Here is an 18,550-nt window from a genome sequence, read left to right on the forward strand (position 1 = left end):
TTGATATTTAATATCTAAAAAGAAAAAAAATCCTTGGACGGACTCGATCCCGGATCCTCCGGATCTGAAGTACTATGACGTTACCGGTTGAGCTAAGCTGCAGTGTGTTATAAGCGGCTCTGTACATAATGCTTTAACCTCACTACATGGTATCATTTATGTCGATTTTTGGTCGTTTTCTTGACGAAATCATTTTTTTTCTTCTGCAATCTTGTGGTATTGATGTAATATGGTCATTTGTCAGGATATCAAAGTCCGAAACCACAATGCAATGATATTTCCGAACAGTTGTAGCAGTTACATGCGGTCGGCCTCCTATGTGTCATGCAAATCAAGCCTGCCTTAAATTTCTTGCTCACTTGCCATATAAGGCAACGGCTATACAAGAATTTTGGAAGGTATTGCCATATAAGTTCATATGGTGTGCGACACAGTGTTGAACCAAACAGCATGCATCGAACGAAGGTAAGAGCCAAGACATTGCGTTTCGGCGCGAAGGCGCCAAAACGCAAAAATAAACCTTCGACCCTTCAACCCTGGAGCGTTTAGAATTTTAAGAATTGAACCTTCTGAATGGGCACTTTCTGTGTTTTTGAGAGAATTTCAGACGAAAAGTCAGAGACAAAATTTTTTCTAGGATTCTAGCCTCTGTGACGTTGCTGGTGATACAAATAAGTCCGCCTTGAAAAAATCTTGAACATTAAAAAAGTGGACCTTCAAGCCTGTGAAAGTGGACCTTCAAGCCTGTGGGGGGTGGGGGGGTGCTTCCGAACCCCCCGACCCCCCCTGGCTACGGGCATGGAGTTGCACTTTGCTTAAACTATATGGCACCATTCTTAAACGAGTTTAAACTGTAATTTCCAACACAAAAAATTGGACTTACCCAAATTTTCGACCGTACGGCATCGGTCTTTGTCAAGGAATGATCCATCCACCGCTGGGGTGACGTCACGTTATGCAGATAGCACACGTGACTCCGTGAGTAGTGGATCGTAAGTATTGGAAAGTCTGTAGCGCCCGCCGTCTCTGTTGAGGGATGGTCGTAGGGCCCTGATGTAAATGGCTTCCTTGATGCCTCTTGCAACAAAGTCCGACTCAGTGTCCAGAATTTTAACTTTATCCAGTGAAACTGAATGTCCAGGAGATTCTATGTGTAAGTGCTGTGAGACTTCTGAGGAGATGGTGCTTGGGCGTTTGTGCTCGTTGAACCGGGTCTTTAGTGATCTTTCAGTTTCCCCAACGTAGGTTTCCTTACAAGGCCCTTTGATGTTTTGACCTTGGCAAGGTATATGGTAAACCACTCCGCACTTGCCTCCCTTAGGTGTCTTATCCTTGGGGGAGACTAGCAGGCTGCGCAAGGTTCTTGTTGGTTTAAAGCATGTCCTTATCCCATGTGCATTGAAAATTCTCCTAAGTCCTTCGGACAGACCTTTCACATAAGGTAGTACTACAATGCCTCTGTTTGTGTGTTTACTTTGGCACTGTTTGGAGTTAATTTGCCGTGGAGGTTTCGGTCTAGTGGCCTTATCTACTGCCCATGTGGGATACCCGCACTTCTTCAACGCATGTGTGATGTGAACTTTCTCCTCCTCTAAATCTTTGGGGTCAGTTATGATTGTTTCTGCCCTGTGGAAGAGGGTCCGTATAACACCCAGTTTATGGTCCAGTGGGTGGTCGGATTGAAAGTTAAGATATTGATCAGTGTGAGTAGGTTTACGGTATATCTTAACTCGTATGGATCTGTCCTCCTGTACTACTGTTAAAGTATCCAAAAATGCTAATGATCCGTTCTCCTCGGACTCAAATGTGAACTTAATGTCGGGGTCAAGGCTATTCAGGTGTTCCGTGAACTCATGTGCGTACTCTTTCTTAAGTTTGGTATGGGTGTCATCCACGTATCTGTACCACCACACAGGGGGGTGGGGGGCAGAGCTGATGGCGACTTGTTCGAAATGTTCTAAATACAAATTGCATACAATGGGGGAGACTGGTGATCCCATTGCAGCTCCATGGATTTGCTGGTAAAAGATCCCATCGTACACAAAATAGGTGCAGTTCAAACAAACTTTCAAAAGGTCCACCAATTGTTTGGGAGTAAGTTTGGAACGTAGAGGTAGGGTGTCGTCCTCCTTTAGACGTTGTAGGATTATATCGGCAGCCTTGTCTACAGGAACTGAGGTGAAGAGGGCTGTTACATCATATGAACGTAACTCCTCGTCTTCCTCTACACGTTCATGTTTAATACACTCAGCAAATTGTTGTGAGTTTTTAATATGGTGTTTCGAGTTGCCTACAAGAGGGGAGAGGGTTTCTGCAAGGAATTTGGCACAAGGATATGTAATAGAATCAATGCTACTGACAATTGGTCTAAGTGGAATACCAGCCTTATGCACTTTTGGAAGTCCGTAAAACTTCGGTGGTACTTCGGCCGTAGGATATAGTTGTTTATAAGAGATCCTGTTTAACCCACCTTCTTTCTCAATGTCTTGTAAAACAGTATATGGCACCAGTCTGGAAGAGAAGCCTTGCTGCCCGTCTATTTTTTATTCATGTTATGTTAGTATACATTTTCTTATCATTCTTTTGTTCAGCTTGGAGACCTGGAACTGGAAGAAAATAAATTTGGCCAAGTTTTGATTATGACGGGAAATAATGAGCTTTCAAGAATGTTTGTTATACCATGCAGCAACTGTGCTGTGATAAGTTCTTACTTAAGCACCGTTTCCATGGTAACCATCATAAAATCTGCCTAACTGTATTTCAATATGCCTTCAAACATCAAACAAGTTTAGAAGGCCTCATAATGAATCACAAATTACAGTCATGTTAAAACATTTAGCATAATGGTAAAAATCTTCAACAAATGTTCAGAAATTAAGCAGTGGAAACTGCAAGATAGCAGATCCAAGATGGCCGCCAAATGGCGCATGTCACCTGATTTCTTTAAAATAACTACTACTTATTTTTTACCTAGCTGAAATTTTTTCTAAGAGCCCTAATACTAGTTGTGGATCGTTTAGGAATGTTGGCCAAGTCTTGATAATGACTGGAATTCATAGGCATCAAAAAACGGCTTGTTCAGTAACTTTCCTGTGAGAGAATTGTATTTTTCACCGTTTCCATGGCAACCGTCATAAAATCTGCCGAACTTTATTGAAATGAACCACAAGTTATAGTCATGTTCAGAACATTTAGCATAATGGTAAAAAATCTTGATAAATGTTTAGTACTTGCAAGAAATTATGCTGCAAGATACTAGTAACAGATCCAAGATGGCCGCCAAAATGGCGCATGTCACCTGATTTCTTAGGTAAAATAACTTCTACTTATTTCTTACCTAGCTAAAATATTTTCTAAGAGCCCTGTTATTAGTTATGGATCGTCTAGTGTCATTGGTCAAGCCTTGATGATGACTGGAATTCATAAGCATCCAAAAAAGGCTTATTTAGTTACTTTCCTGCGACAGAGTGTTATTTTTCACCGTTTCCATGGCAACCGTTATAGAAATTTGCCTAAGTTTACTTCAAAATGACTTCAAATGTATTTAACTGGTCTTGGTTTGATCTAAACGTATAGAAATACTATGAAATATGGTTAATGATTATTAAAACCACATGAAATAACTTGATATAGGCGATTTTTGGTCGTTCTATTGGTTTGAGTGACGTCATCATATCACGTGATAATTCCTAAAAAGCTGGACATTTGACATTGTTATCATGCATAATGATAAAGTAGAGGAATCAACCTTCTCCAAAAAGTAAGTCACCCTTTGTCCCTCTGTTTGGTACCAAATGGCTATTTTAAGGGACCTGGCCCATGGACTATTAGGAGGATGTGTTAACAGTTTGCAAACCCTCTAGCAGCCTTCTTTGGAACTGTAGAGTGCAAGTTCTAGTAGTATGTTGACGGAGTTCTGCGCTCCCCAGGTGCCGTTTTGTTGTTCATCAGCGCTGTAACAGGTGCTCTCTGTCACTGTGTGTCCGTGCGCGTTCTCTTCTCTCCTTGTGGAGGAATTTTTCCCATCAACATTTTCGGAATTCTTTCCAGTTGGGCTCACTTTGCCCAAACCCGTACATATAGGAGTAGACTTGCTGTAAGCGTGTTTGCCCTGTTATTAGCTTCATCTCCTCCGTGTTGAACTTGTCATTTACGATGTTGAACTTGCAATTTGTGTCTCATCACTAATGTCTGCTTTGCACAACCCAGTTCCGCTGACCTGATTTGACCCGTTGCCCTCGTGTCCTCCTTATTTATTCAAAATTCATTACTTGATTTTCAAATACCATTTTCAAGTGGAAAAAAATATTGCCGCCAATTGCTCCCGGTGGAAAAATCTTTTCGCCGTCATTGGTTGCTAACAGATGCCTTTGTGTCATACAAATTACAATAGCTAAGAGAGTCAGTGATAGATATCTTTCCCATCTTATTTCTGTTCGCCTAGTTCCCTCATTTCTTTCTAGTCCACCGCTCTGACTGACACCTGGCATCAAAGCCCGCTACATTTTCTGTTTATACCGCTGCTGAAAGACCAGGAAATGTTTGCCCCTAGAAGCGGGCTTACCCCCCAACATTTCCCAGATTCCCGAATCCTGACGCTGCTTTCTTTACCCTACACTTGTTGACTCTCCCATTAGCAACTCCCGACTAACTTTCTCCTAAAATAAACCGCTATGACGTCACTATATGTGACTAGCTAGGGGTCGTGTCATACATTCGCTCATTGTTTCCAAACAGAATTAACCAGAAAAATGCAACGCTTTAAGTCTATACTTCTCTGTGGTCCCTCCCTAATTGGCTCTGAGATTGCACAGCCAATTAGACCCAACGTTATTCAATAACTCTTCGTGGCGGTGGGGTGAAGATAGAGGTCAAGGGGCCATCAATCTTATGTATGAGGACAAAGGTGCTATTTTGTATACAAAGATGCTCTAATTAGTGAAACCTAAGCTAAACTGTGAAAAATAAAGGTGTCAAAGCCGCTGAATGACACTCCTAGTGAACCTGAACTTTGATACGACCTCTTGAGCATGGAGCCTTCCACTCACAGTCTCGCTCACAGGCATCATGGGGATTGAAAAGCCAAATGAAGTATTTTATCACTAGCAAAGGATATTCGAGTGTCTCAAAAAGTGTATTCATGTCCCGTGTGTTTGCAGAATAAACTGGCTTTGATTAATGGGCATTTCATGCTGGACATGAAAATCGAATCAAAGAAAAAGCGATTTTGGTTGAAAACGAACCGATGACTTATGAGACCAGCCCTCAGTAGCTGACAGAACCCCGCCTATTTTGAGTAGTAATCAGAGATCTGTGCAGAAACGCTCAGTGGGTAGGAACGGAAACAACAGTAACAGGTTCTGTAGGGATCCGTGCCATACTGGACTTCTGACGGACGTCAAGAAATATTTCACATCTAGGAGAACCAAAACTTCGCAAGGAGCAGGTAAAATGTTGCATATCTTGTGTTTTCAAGTGTACATGTATATAACACAATTGCCTGAGTCCAATATCTACGTTGACAATGCTGTTTCCCTAGTTGCACAGACGCCGAACGCTGGAGGTCTCCGACTAAAGGTAGGTTTTTCTATAAACATGTCTCAGGACAGCTTAGTGAAATTGAGTCTCATTCTGAACTGAAACAGGTACAATCTAACGGGAGAATGACATCATTGATGTCCATGTGAACAGCTATTGCTGTACAAGATGCGCTTCATGACATATTTCAGTGGACGGCAGTTGCCGTATGTTGAAAGACGGCGATGTGGGAAATAAGAGCGCCGCGTGAAGAACGTTTACATAGCTAAACCGTGCAGTGGTCAGGGGACGGACGCGTGTACTATTTGTAGAACATGCCGCGCAGCCTGGCTTAAAGTCCTTACAGGTTCAAGTGGTGGATTAGGAAAGGAGGTCAGGGAGTGGATTACCGTGTTAGAAGGGCGGTGTAAGGGTAGCTGGCTGACGGAAATACCGAAACGAAAGTCTCGTTTACCAGATCTCACTGGATGGCCAGTGTTGTTATAACCAGGAGCTATCAGAAAACTGTGGCGATCAGAAAACAGTACGACAATATCAAAACACCGACTGTAGAGCCGGCTGTCCGGCTATGGACGAAAGCTGTACCAGCAAATGGATATCATGCGTAAGGTGTCTCAAATACCATAACAGGAAATTACTTAGGACGACTACGTCTTCCTTCGAAGGCCAAACTAAGACGAGTGGGCATTTTATCCTTGGAATTTTCCTTCCTGTACCTTCCCACATGGACTTGGTCGTCTGACTCGTCTCTCTGTGCCTAACTTTGTGCTAAGTTACTGAAACTGTCGGGAAATAACGCCTAGCTCACCAAAATCCTTGAAATGTAATGTTATAGTTGAGCTGAGCTACAGGGCTGAGGGAAAAGAGTTATCTTATCTATGTTGGTGCGGCTGTGCGCCCGTGGTGCCAGTGTGGTTAGAAAACAAGACAACCGGGCCTATTTGTAAACCAGTGTCAGGTGACTTCAGCACTGCTCGCTGTGTGCTGTCGTGTTTTCTGAGTTTGTTCTTAGGTTTATTTCGATTTTATTCACTGATAAACGGTTCGATGACTGCTACATTGTATTCAGTTTTTAAACGCAGTTATCTAATTTCAAAAACGCTCGGTCCGATCAATTAACGGATACGAATCACCGTGAGTGTTGATTGCTGATTTAGGGATACGAGTAACTGTTTGCCTAGGCTATACTGTACGCGTAGCCTCTTTGCAAGATATCTCAGCGTCCGAATCCCATCTGGTCTTGAATCCTGTATATCGTTTTAAAACTTTGCTTTTCCTCAACGTTGTATTACACGCAACCATCTCACCATGTGAAAATGCTTAGAACCATCTCTCGTGGAAGTAATATAACAAAGAGCTCCAGCTCATTTTCAGAGAGACGTCCTATCAGACAACTGTCGCCTATTGAAACCGAAGACCCCATGTCTCCCTCACTATATTGCCCGATTAGGTAGAAACTGTTTGAATTCCTGTAATTAGCCCGTGTTTCTGTGCTTGTTGAGGACAGAAATAACCACGGTTCGTCAATATGCTGAACACAGACACCAATCAGTGGGGGCCAACATTCAACTTGAACGACTTGGACTGCGAACTTCTGGAGTCCTTTATTACCTTCGCCGAGACGGTTATGTTTTCGTCAGCGTTCGTATTTGCAATTGTGATTCCTTCTGTGTACACGATAACTCGAGAATGCCTGGATGGATTGTCTTGATACTTGGTATTTGGGTAGGTTTTTTTAAGACCTCGAAATGATTAGATTTTGGGCCCCCCAGGCGGCTAGCTATGGTACTGCAGGGGAACTTCCGGTTTTGATATCTCGTGTTCTGGACATGCTATGGTCATGAGTGGTAGATAGCTTTTACCAGTCATGTGTTCTGTCAAAGAAATATGAAGTAAACCCCACCCCCACCCTACACCCTTTCCCATTGACTGAGAAGCTGTGTATCTCTGCCAAAGGTTTCTACAATAAATATCCTTTAAAAAGTCGCCCTTGGTACTTTGGACTGTGAAAGAAAGGACTGTCCGACACCGGTAACAAAACAAGTGTAGGATGCTCATGATATTCCGCAGCCCACCCCCAAATGAAACCATTTCAATGGAATATCCCAGAGCGTCAAACACCGCCCACCAGCGACTGTCTGTACCCACAGTCGGACGGAAGGAAATTACATTTGGCAAGAGGGAAGTTCATTGTCGACATGCAATGGAAGCCAGGTGACACGACAAACGTGTGTGGGCTAAACACACCCCTTTCAAATTGGACAAAAGCCTGCGAGTTTCCAAACTAAGAGTTAGACGCTAGTCATCAGCTAGCATGCAGGGATTGAACCTATCTGGTAGGTTGGTCATACATGTATTTATACAATCTCATGTTTGGCCTTTGCGGTCAGGGCTTGGTTATCTGGTGGACGCGTAAAATCACAGCCGTATTATACTTAATCACTCGCTATTGCACATGGACGCTTGCTGCGTTGGTTTCACCGTATTGAGCCCAGGAATCCATGTAAGCTGAAGATATTTCAAGGTATGTGAACTTGGTTATCACACTATACTGACATTGTTCATCATCAACTGTAGTGTCCGCGCAGGTAATTTGAGTCTTCTGTCTAGCGTTGGCGTCCTATAAGAGATTTTTCATTTTTAATAAATTGCAAAACACGAGAGCGAAACACAAGGGACGATGAGGAAAAAATTACCTGTCGTATGTCAGCGGTCGTACGACGGCTTTTTATGCGTGTAAAAATGCCCGTTCTTTATGGTCCGTCGTACGTTACGTTCAGGATAGACATACTAGTATACAACAGCCCGTCGGGAAGGCTACGAGTCCTGTACTGTAGTGACCATTGCGTGGTCTTGTCGATTACCATTAGGATGACTGCAAATGGACAACTTGTAAATGTCACTCGCTGTTTTCGTATGTGTGGTTCTGTCACAAAAAACAACGTTGGAGCCAAATTGGCATTAACGACAGGCTCACGACATAGGGGGCCGTGGACTTGGCCATGTCTGATTGTTATTTTCCAAACCCCCATGGTTTCATAACTATTCCACATGCCGCGATCTTCCATCATAGACAAAACAGATTCAAACAGGTTTCGAATGCACAGAAGTGAGAGTGGTGTAGTCACAATATCGAGTGATGTAGCAAATGTTATCTAAAACATTTCGATGCACTGTCGCGATGTATGATATCTGTTTTTTAATTTGTTTTGAGAGTGGCCTGAGGCTATTAACAGGTTGATCCTCAGTCAGCTGTGAAAAAATTTGCACCATTGACATGATCATCTTGTCAGCAGTTAAAACATTTGCAGTATAAATTTTCTTCCTTACTAGTTTCAGATATGTTACAAGGCCCAAGATGTATCACAAGTTCTTGATCGGCTGTGTCTTTCATGGTCTTTATGATAGCTTTTAGGCAACGTCAACCTTCTAGGATGTCTTCAGACCTGACACGAGTCATGACTCAAGTCAAGACGTGTCCTAAGTCACGTCTGAAGGACAAGGGGGTGCTGATGTTTGATAAGTTGACTTATATGGGCGTGGGGATGGAGAACAGCTTTAATGATTATTTGTGATTTGGCTCGGTCTAGTCGAGCTTGGCTAAAGAGGATCAACAGAAGCTAATAAGGCATAAATCTTATTAGTTTTGTAGGGACGCCTACAGCGTGTGGCATGTCTGTCAGCATTAATGGGTGTGCCGTCACAAAGGTCACGTACTGATGCGGTCAAAGTTCTCGTTCTGATGCGGTCTTGGCGGGGGAGGAAATGTTTGAAAAGTGCTGTTACATGCACTTTGCTGGACCATGGGAGATGTCACACAACATTTGTTTGACTTATGTGCGATGGTTCTATAAACAGAATTCGGACAGCTGATGAAAGTCTTAAAGATTGTCTTGGAGTCCGTAGGTTTGAGGTTTTCTCTCCTTCCGTTTATCACCGTTTTTCATCAGTATCAGTGTACTGGCTAACGTATGACAAAGTTAAAACCTATCAAAAAGATTAAAAGCTTACCCAAAGAGTCAAAGACCTCTACGGGAGAAAGCTTAGACTAAACTTTAACATTTACCATGATACGTGAGACGAACTGGCAGAATGGGGAGGGACAATGTCAGACACCGCTGTCATCACTCAGGAGTCGACATGCGGACGTATCGACGTGTTAGGTCTGACACACGGAACACGGGTCCGAGCGGAGGGGTATGCCAGGAACCCGCCCGCTGGTCTAAACCGCTCCGTGACAACTAGAGACGTTTTGCAGATGGCGAGTGAGTCATCGCAATGTGACTACCTTTGGGAACAACTCTTGTTGAAACTGGCAATAATGACTCAAATGTTTTTAAATATCGGAGACACCGTTCGGAAATAAGGCGTTTGTTTGTCAGATGCCATTACATAGCGACGCATGTAACATTGGCTCTCTTGTCATAGGTTATCTGAAGTTGTGTGGCCTTCCTACACCAAGTTTTATGACGACTACGCAGTTCCTTATTTGGGTCAAGGTCAACAGTTGTAGAAGCCTTGTGTCAAGCTGCCTACAGGGTATAGACTGCTCGTGCAACTAGTCGGCCATTGATGACGAGGAAATGGTTTATAGAGACGGCGTGGCGCAAAGTCGAGAACGTAGTGGTTGGATTTTTGTATTATGTAATAACGTTTCTGTGTTACTGTAATATAAACGCAGATGCTTTTTATCAGTCATGGAGTGTTTCTCCAGTTCGGTATCGCAACTATGCCGAGGACTTTCCGCAGCTTCCCCTCAGGGCACAGCAAATCGACGTCGGGGATATCGGAGTATCTCGGACGAAATGTCCCCCTCGTCGGGAATTTCCGACATCCGACGCGACGGACAAATTCGAACTCTGTCGGGAGCAAAGGTCGACATCCGGGATGTCAAGTCACTTTGTGAAGATCTAGGGAGATCGATGTATGGTCCAAAAGCTAATATCTGCGTGTGTTGCGCGTGTCTTAACATTGACGACTCACCAGGGTACAGTATATGATCGAGAGTATGATTTGAACTGTTACGTCGCCCACCAGACTGACAGAGTAGATGTGACCATGATTTAACTCTGACAATGTCAGCCGGTGTTTGATCCTCATTGGACATAGCATATCTCAAGGTCAAGTCGTTCTTGGACGTCACAATGACGCACAGACCACGAAACATACGCACACGACTTCAAACTAGATCACGTAGGACATCTTAGGAATCGATTGGCAGATTACACGAAAAAAGGACCCTTGATAAAATACCGTCCTTGGGAAAATTGTTACAGATTGTAAACCATTTCTCGTCACTAGCAACACAAGAAGACAGATTTTGGTTCTACCCTTAAGGGCACTTACGATAAGGTAGATTCTGGCTGTCCGCCAGGATTTAACACTGCAACAACTCACTAAGCCATGGGCAACCGCCAAGGTCAAACAGGTCAAACCACAAAGCGCGTTCAGCACGCCGTACTAGCTATCCCAGGAACGTAAATGGACGGGGGTGTAGTCTGATAAGGGGTTTGGGAACGTTCAACATCCGTACCCTGTACAAATATCAGTGACTACACTGTTGCGTTAATGTATGTCAACGAGGGTGTTTCATAAGGCAAATGATCAACTACAACACGAGGAAAACTCAATCAATAAAAGTTGAGCAAACTTCGTTAGAAAGTCTGGCGTAGCTGGCTCCACACAAGGAATGAGGAAAGAAATAACAGTAGAAGGAAAGAGAGAGAGAGGAAGAGAGAGAGAGGAAGAGAGAGAGAGAGAGAGAGAGAGAGAGAGAGAGAAAGAGAAAGAAAGGGGGAGAGACAGAGGGAGGAGAGGGGGCAGGGGAGAATGAAAACGTTTGAGAAAGTGTGTTCGTCAGGGTCCCGGATTATACGTTAGACCCGAAGGATGACTGTGCTCTACCACAGTCATAAACGCGAATGTTACTATCAGATACGATGCTTTCAGTTGACTAAAATACACTGCCTCCCTGGACTCGTCTTCCTTGCTGTTTGCTCGCTGGCGCGTCTAGTCTCTTCCAGAAACAACAGTCTGTATCCACACATGATCTTCTCCGCTGCACTCTGCACTGAGAGTTCTTTGTATGACGACGTCTGAAGACTACAGTAGTTAGTAACAAGTCAACCTTTGATGTATGGTTGGAACTTGTCTGTCTACTGTTTATATACTGTAAACCTTAACGTAGGTGTGAAAAGGTCTGTTAGCAGTATTGTGTTCTGGATCCAATGTATAAAACAAGGACTGAATTGGTTCTTTAATCGGTACTCTGTATGAATCGTGTGAGACTAGAAGCATTTGACATTCCACCAACGTATTATAATAGTCTACAGGTCAAATGAGAGTAGTTGTGGGGGTCATTGTATGAAAACGGTATCGCAACGATGCTAACTAAACCGTACATTGAATGACCACGAGAAGAGCCCGGTCTCTTTTGTTATACGTCTGATGAAGTTTCTAATGAAGTTTGATCAGGTAACGAATGGATGTGGTTCGGTAAACCCAGATGTTCTGTAGTACAATGACGCCTGTATTCCGTCAGTTATCGGTAAACCTATTAGCGATTACGGGTCAGAGAAGGAGGCAAAGAACGTACTAATCACTCTGAAACCCTGTCAGTGTACACATCAAAAGTTAACGGGACGCCATTGTGTGATACTCCGTCTTCACTTAGCCATGTTATGGCAACGAGGTTGATTGACAGTGTGAGAACTTGGCAGACAGTCTGAAATAACATTACCGTAGCTCTCACGACGTTTTAAAGCTTGAAATTTTTAATATGTACCGTAAGCCGTTACAGCGTCACAACAATTTCTAAAAGAACCTCTCTGAATATATAAACTGAGAGAATACTGCGCGTCGCACTCAGTGTACTAACGTTAACTGTCCCAGTGACATTTAGACAGTTCATCATGGTTTACAATTGGTTCGTCATTCAACAGAACGTTACAGTGATGAATAAAGTGTCTGTCACTTTCACTGACCCATACTCCTTGAGTTGATAGTTGTTATCTTAAGAACACAGGCCTTTTGTACAGAACACGCCAAGTTTAGACAAAGGGTCTTCATACGTCTTGTCACACAGAAGAAACATTCTTGTAACGTTATAAGTTTTCGTCTGAAATTGATGTCACAAAGGCGGGAAATTCTAAAGGCACAGATTTGTGACTCAGCAAGTGCATACATGTTGTATAAAAGAGCTAATTTTGCTATATTTTCTAATAAAAGGTAATGTTGTAGTTTTCGTAACATTTGTTTTAAAAAGTCAAGAGAAAACATGTTTGAGGTTGTCGCTTTGTACGTAGGTGGGAGAGATCGGCTGATAACAATAAGCGTTTCGCGGAAAAACAAGGATTTGAGTGGTTTTCTGGGTTAGCAAAGTGGATGCTCGGAACTTAAATGTCAAAGGGACATGGAAGAACCCTACGGCTAAGGTTGGGTGTGTTTGAAAACGGACAGATACAACACTGTGGGAGAACTGAGAATCCTTGTTCCTGACCCACCAGGTATCAATTCCCACGTCTTTAAGGTAACTCCACTGACCCTACACGACCGGGACTTGCCCTGACATTTCAATGTCTTACTCCGGCCCTTTTAAGATTGGTTAATGATCTGAGATGTTTGTTGTAATCTGGCACAGGACGTACTTAGGGTAGGGTGATAGTTCAGACAAGGTAAAAAGAAGGTTACAACAATGTATATAGTCCATGATACGTATATAGTCCATGGTTTGGTGAGTAACCCTAGAGTCTAATGATTGCGCGGGTGACGACTTAGTTTTCAACGCTGTGTCACGTTTGATCAGGAATCCTTCCCGTTGTCCTGTTCCAGCCGAGAGGCAGTAATACTAGACAATGATGTCAATCTTGTTCTTATGTCGTTGCAGATCTCCTTGACGTAATACCGCGTGGAGTAACCGCTGTCTCCCGGAGTCAGTGAAGATGTTACCGAGACCAAGCCCGTGGCTTGCTGCGCTAGTCTGCCTGTGGGCCCGTCTGGCATGCTGCAACGAGCACAAAACCGACGCGAACAGACTAACAGAAGAACACATTCCGCGTGAGCTCAGGGCTTGGACATGGGCCAACGCCCCTCTACCGGACCTTGTCACAGAGGATGTTTCAGAGGTTGTGGAAACCGACTTTTCAGGGGAGGTAGAGGAGGAACATAACACGTCCTGTGGACCAGACTGCGAGAAGTCCCTCCCCACACCCTCTCTCAGCGACTTCAACGACTATCTGTCGTACGAGACTCTGTTTGAGAACGGAACCAGTGTGTTCACCAGGGTCAGATGGAGCGAAGTGCCAGAAGCGGAGAAGGAAATCAGGAGAGAAGTTTCGGAGATGGCGGAAAAGACGAGGAGAAAGAAGCGGCAGATTTTCGGCGTGGACACGCGGTTTAACATCCTGGGTGAGGAGTACCTGACGAACTTCCCGTTCAGCGCGGTGGTGAAGCTGTCTACAGGGTGTACGGGTGTGCTCATCTCCAACAAACACGTGCTCACGGCCGCACACTGCATACACAACGGGAAAAGGTGCGTCGTTCTCACAGCTTGTCTTTTCCGTTTATTGTCTCGTCCATCTATGGTTCACGCTCACAGCCTGATCACTGAGATTTGATATCCTCGCAAACTGAAGACAACAAGTGTTATAAACATTTTCGAGTAAAAATTAATCCGTGACAGTAATTGACATTATGAAAATGTTATACGAAAGCTTGTCGGTAAGAGCTCTACTTTGTATACGGGGGAAGTATTTTCCTTCCACGCGTATAGCTCTTACCAACGGAAGAATCCCGAAAGTCTTTCCAACTTCCTTCCTTCCTCTGCCTCCCTCCGATCCTGTAGGTACGTGAAGGGCCGAAAGTCGATGAAGATCGGCTTCATTGTGTCTCAGCCCTATAACGAGACCATGCGCATGCACCGGGACTCCGAGTGGAGATGGATCAAGGCTAAGAAGACGCAGATCCCCGCCGCCTGGAAGAAGATCCGGAACAGGGAAAAGGCCGTCATGTGAGTTTCCACCTCTTATAACGTCATTTTCAGACGATATGGTTTGATTATTCCAATGAAAATACTGTTTAGTGTTGGGTAAGCCATCCATGCCACAAACAGCCATGTGCTCCTGTTGTTGCTGCATCTCCATATATTTCCCTGTTGCGTGTCTTCATGTCTGTTCTCTATACAGCATCGCCAACACCCACCATTGTCTCCTGTTGCACTGTCCATACGCATTTTAAAGTCTTTTCATTTTATGCATTTATTTTTGCTCCATGCTTATCAGTTTACCAAGGTTTGGTCCACGCTGATGGTGCTTTTCTACCGAAACACGCTATCACATCAGCGCCCCCTCACTGGCAACGGAGTTGCTAAGGTCGGTGCAGCTACATGCATGTGATGGAGATTGAGAAAATAATTCCACTGCTGCTACAAAAAAAAAAAGCGGTGACTCGGACACAGAAGAATCTCATTCGGAGGTATTGAACACTATAGACGTCCCAGCCATTGCGAACTAAACCTTGGGACAACACATTGCTTTACATGCTGCTTTTACGTTGCCAACTTCGCAATTTTATCATCCATTCTTCCACCATCCCGCCTTCTACCCATCCCTGCATGCCTCTGTCCTTCCTTCCATCCATCCACCCATGCGTCCATCCATCCATCTGTCCGCCCGTCAGCCCCAAATCACCGAAGACAAAGAAAAGAAAGACCAAAAGCCGGAGTCGTCGTGAGGTGGACGAAGAAGATAACCCGGAAATTGAGGCCGTCAAGTAAGTGAGCTCCTCCTGGCGGAAACGGATGTTCATGCATTTCCCTTAGCTTCGTCTCGTTCAGGAGCGTGTGTTGCAAATACGTACATGTAGCCTGAGTACCATCCTCCGTAGTGACCGCTGGTTTAAAAAAAGCCAGCGGTCTCCACGGAGGATGGTACTCAGGCTAGCAAATGTAGGTGTACGTGTATTAACAATATGTCATTAAAGATAACCTAACACTGCTTAATTGTATGTTTGGATAGAACAATTAATAGCGTCGCAATGTGTTTGTTTGTACTAGAACCTCTAACAAACAAACAAATCAATAAGTCACCAAACAACCGTAAGCATATCCCTTCATTGACCTATTCCCGTGATCTTTACAGGTACGACTACGCGGTAGTAGAGCTGAAAGAAACCACCGACCGGCCATACATGGACATCGGCGTCAGCTCTGCAGTTAACACGGCGCCCGGTAGGCGGATCCATTTCACGGGATTCGACAACGACCAGGAAGACAGACTGCTTTATAGGTGAGGAGAAGCGATGAAGCAGGGGAATAAACAAATTGCCTGGAATACAAATAAACATATGAAATCTTAAGGACACACATTCAGTACCAAACATGGAATGGAATGGTGATTCTAAAGGGTAATAGCCATGTCTATGTCCATAGAAAAGTTGTAATGACTTTCGACATAACCTGAACTTGTAGCCTGGATAAGGACAACTCCCTTTCGATTCTTGCAGGTACTGCAGTGTCCTGGAGAACACAGCCGATGTCCTGTACCAACATTGTGACGCTCAGCCCGGCACTTCCGGTGCAGGCATCTACATCCGGAACTGGGACGACACCGACAACAAATGGGAGCGTAAAATCATCGGCGTATTTTCAGGTTTGTATTTTTGTCAAATCATGTGCTTGTATCTCTCCTCTCGACCATGGTAAAAAAAGTTCCCAGCCCCGCTCTGTACCCAGAAGATCCAATTACTTAGGGAATATAGAGGTAAAATTTTCGGACTATTTTTGTTTTTGAATCCCATTGTACTGCTTCTCGGATCACCCCTGAGGCGTTGCAAAAATACCCCCACCCCCCAGTAAAGCGGTTATAATGATTTCCTTGTTCTTGTTCTCAGGTCATCAGTGGGTTAACCAGGACGGAGCACAACGTGACTACAACGTGGGCACGCGCATTACGCCTCTGAAGTTCGCCCAGATCTGTTTCTGGACCAAAGGCGACTACAACCTGTGCCGGGAGGGGTACTAAACATGACGTCACTCCAACAAGACACCTCAACAACACAAATCCTGGATGCTGTGTGTCGTTTCAGAGGAATCAGCTGATTTTCTGGTGCTATAGTCAGACGAGAACACGTTATGTGGTCTACATGGTGACTTTTTGTCCCTGTCGTCGACGGACCAACCGTAGATGTGCTATGCCCACTTGGTCACGACGTACGCCGCATGAGAACTTTTCTGTGTTTCTGTTCGGACTCTGTTAACGTTACAAGGCAGACGGTGACAAGTGTGATTCATTTTTCAAGACTCAGTTCTACGTTCTGAGCCCATTAAACTAGATTTTCCAAGTACAACTGCTAGGACTTTTGTTGACAACACAGTGCGGACGGATGCAAATTACTTACCACATGTTGTATATCCATCGGAAACTTTTACTGTACTAAACTTTTCGAGAAAGTGCTAATAGGACTGAGGACTGCGATCTGTTCTTGAAGTGGTTTGATAACGACATCTTTCACCCACGAAACGCCTTCTCCTAGACAGGACGGGTGTACTTCTGTAAGTTAACATAGCATGCTGAGCGAAAAGTGTATCAAGACGTTAAAAGTACGTCTGAAGTACAGTTACCAAAACCTTTGACATCGCCTTCACGCCACAGTACTGTCATCTTAGGAGACCAATACAGATGATATGTGATATTTCTGTACACATTGCATAAGACTAGCCTCCTTCGCAGACTTCCTATGACAGCGGGGTATATATTGGGGGGGGGGGGGGGGGGGAGGTCCTCTAAAGGGAGTTGTGTAGCCAAGGGAGTTGTGTAGCCGAGGGACGGCCGCTGTTCATATCCACAGCGGCCGTCCCTCGGCTACACAACTCCCTTGGCTACACAACTCCCTTTAGAGAACCTCCCCCCCCCCCCCCAATATATACGCCGCTGTCATAGGAAGTCTGCGAAGGAGGCTAGCATAAGACATGCATGATGTGGCGTCGCTTTTTTGTAAATCGTGCGAGATGGACTTCGCATATTTAAGTCTGTGAGGGGGGTAGATATTGTAATATGTTATCGGAATTTGATAGAAGGTGATAGTGGTGGTTTGAAATATCTTGAGTTTTCGTTCGTTTGTGTCTTTGTATTCTGCTTAAATTTTGAGCTGGATAGATGTGGATATTATAATCCACCTTTAACTGTAAATATGACATTGAAATTAAGTAGAAGGGCTTCAATCGTGATGACCTGTATCGTAATATTGGTAAAAGGGAATCCTAATATACTAATCAAGTGGACTGTAATGACGATGATTGTGAGTCCCTTTCATCCAAAATAAACTTAAATTTTTGTAAGGTGTCATTGTTCTTGTCATCATGCAGTAAGTTTGTACGTGTACTGGTATATCAGTGTCTGCGGGATAACGGTATCTTCCTACGCACACACTGTCCAAAGCATTAAGCTCAGTGGAAGGTGACTCTTCCATCATAACTTTAATCTATAAACGGTCGACAGTCGAAGGAATTGTTCATTAATTTTTTGTATAATGGCATTTCGGGTTTCGTTGTCGATAACAGTTCAACCATTTTATGGACATAGGAGACCGTTATGTACTTCTCTTACTATAAACCAACTCCATGTGAAGCATTATCCTTCTATTCAATGATTCTCAGTTGTAAATAAAGAAAACACGGCCATTATTCGTTCTGGATCGTAGTTACTTGTTTTTGTCCATTTTTTGCCCGAGATCTGGAAGGGAATATATCAGGCACAATATATGGAATGCCGCAATTTGTAGATACATAACAATTGGCTATTTCTAATATCTAACAATTTCAAAGAACTAATCTACAACATGAATAACAGTGGAGACAATCGATCTAATAATGTGCATTCCAATGCTCTAAAACAATATACAATGTAATGGTAACGACGATAGTATTCTGTGTCAGGAATGTAAAACAATAAATGTGTCTGGGGACAAATTTCGAAACGATAGATCAAGTTGTCATTCAAAACCCGTACAATTTGCA

General features: G+C 43.8%; 2 protein-coding genes across 7 annotated transcripts in view; one reads left to right on the plus strand and one right to left on the minus strand.

Moving 5' to 3' along the window:
• The window catches only part of LOC136432087 (serine protease 23-like), a 62,936-nt gene extending 45,702 nt beyond the window's left edge, over positions 1-17,234 (plus strand). For 2 of the 6 annotated variants that reach the window (XM_066423116.1, XM_066423120.1), the window contains exons 3-8: positions 13,424-14,068; positions 14,381-14,545; positions 15,214-15,306; positions 15,675-15,821; positions 16,039-16,184; positions 16,426-17,234. In XM_066423116.1, the coding sequence (XP_066279213.1) occupies positions 13,479-14,068; positions 14,381-14,545; positions 15,214-15,306; positions 15,675-15,821; positions 16,039-16,184; positions 16,426-16,556 (1,272 nt within the window). In that variant the 5' untranslated portion in view covers positions 13,424-13,478 and the 3' untranslated portion in view covers positions 16,557-17,234. Of the gene's footprint in view, positions 1-5,311; positions 5,447-7,722; positions 7,875-7,930; positions 8,063-13,423; positions 14,069-14,380; positions 14,546-15,213; positions 15,307-15,674; positions 15,822-16,038; positions 16,185-16,425 lie in introns of those variants that run through there. The other 4 variants (XM_066423109.1, XM_066423132.1, XM_066423125.1 and 1 more) reach the window with 4 other exon arrangements.
• Positions 836-2,489, minus strand: LOC136432054 (uncharacterized). The gene has a single exon (XM_066423075.1). The coding sequence runs from the start codon at positions 1,998-2,000 to the stop codon at positions 954-956; it is 1,047 nt and encodes a 348-aa protein (XP_066279172.1). The 5' UTR covers positions 2,001-2,489; the 3' UTR covers positions 836-953.
• Positions 17,235-18,550: the final 1,316 nt, after the last annotated feature.

The sequence above is a fragment of the Branchiostoma lanceolatum genome, chromosome 1 (assembly GCF_035083965.1).
Source record: "Branchiostoma lanceolatum isolate klBraLanc5 chromosome 1, klBraLanc5.hap2, whole genome shotgun sequence".
NCBI lineage: Eukaryota > Metazoa > Chordata > Leptocardii > Amphioxiformes > Branchiostomatidae > Branchiostoma > Branchiostoma lanceolatum.

Excerpts from the sequence above, each read along its gene's own strand:
- LOC136432054 (XM_066423075.1), bottom strand. The coding sequence starts at position 2,000 with ATGGGATCACCAGTCTCCCCCATTGTATGCAATTTGTATTTAGAACAT.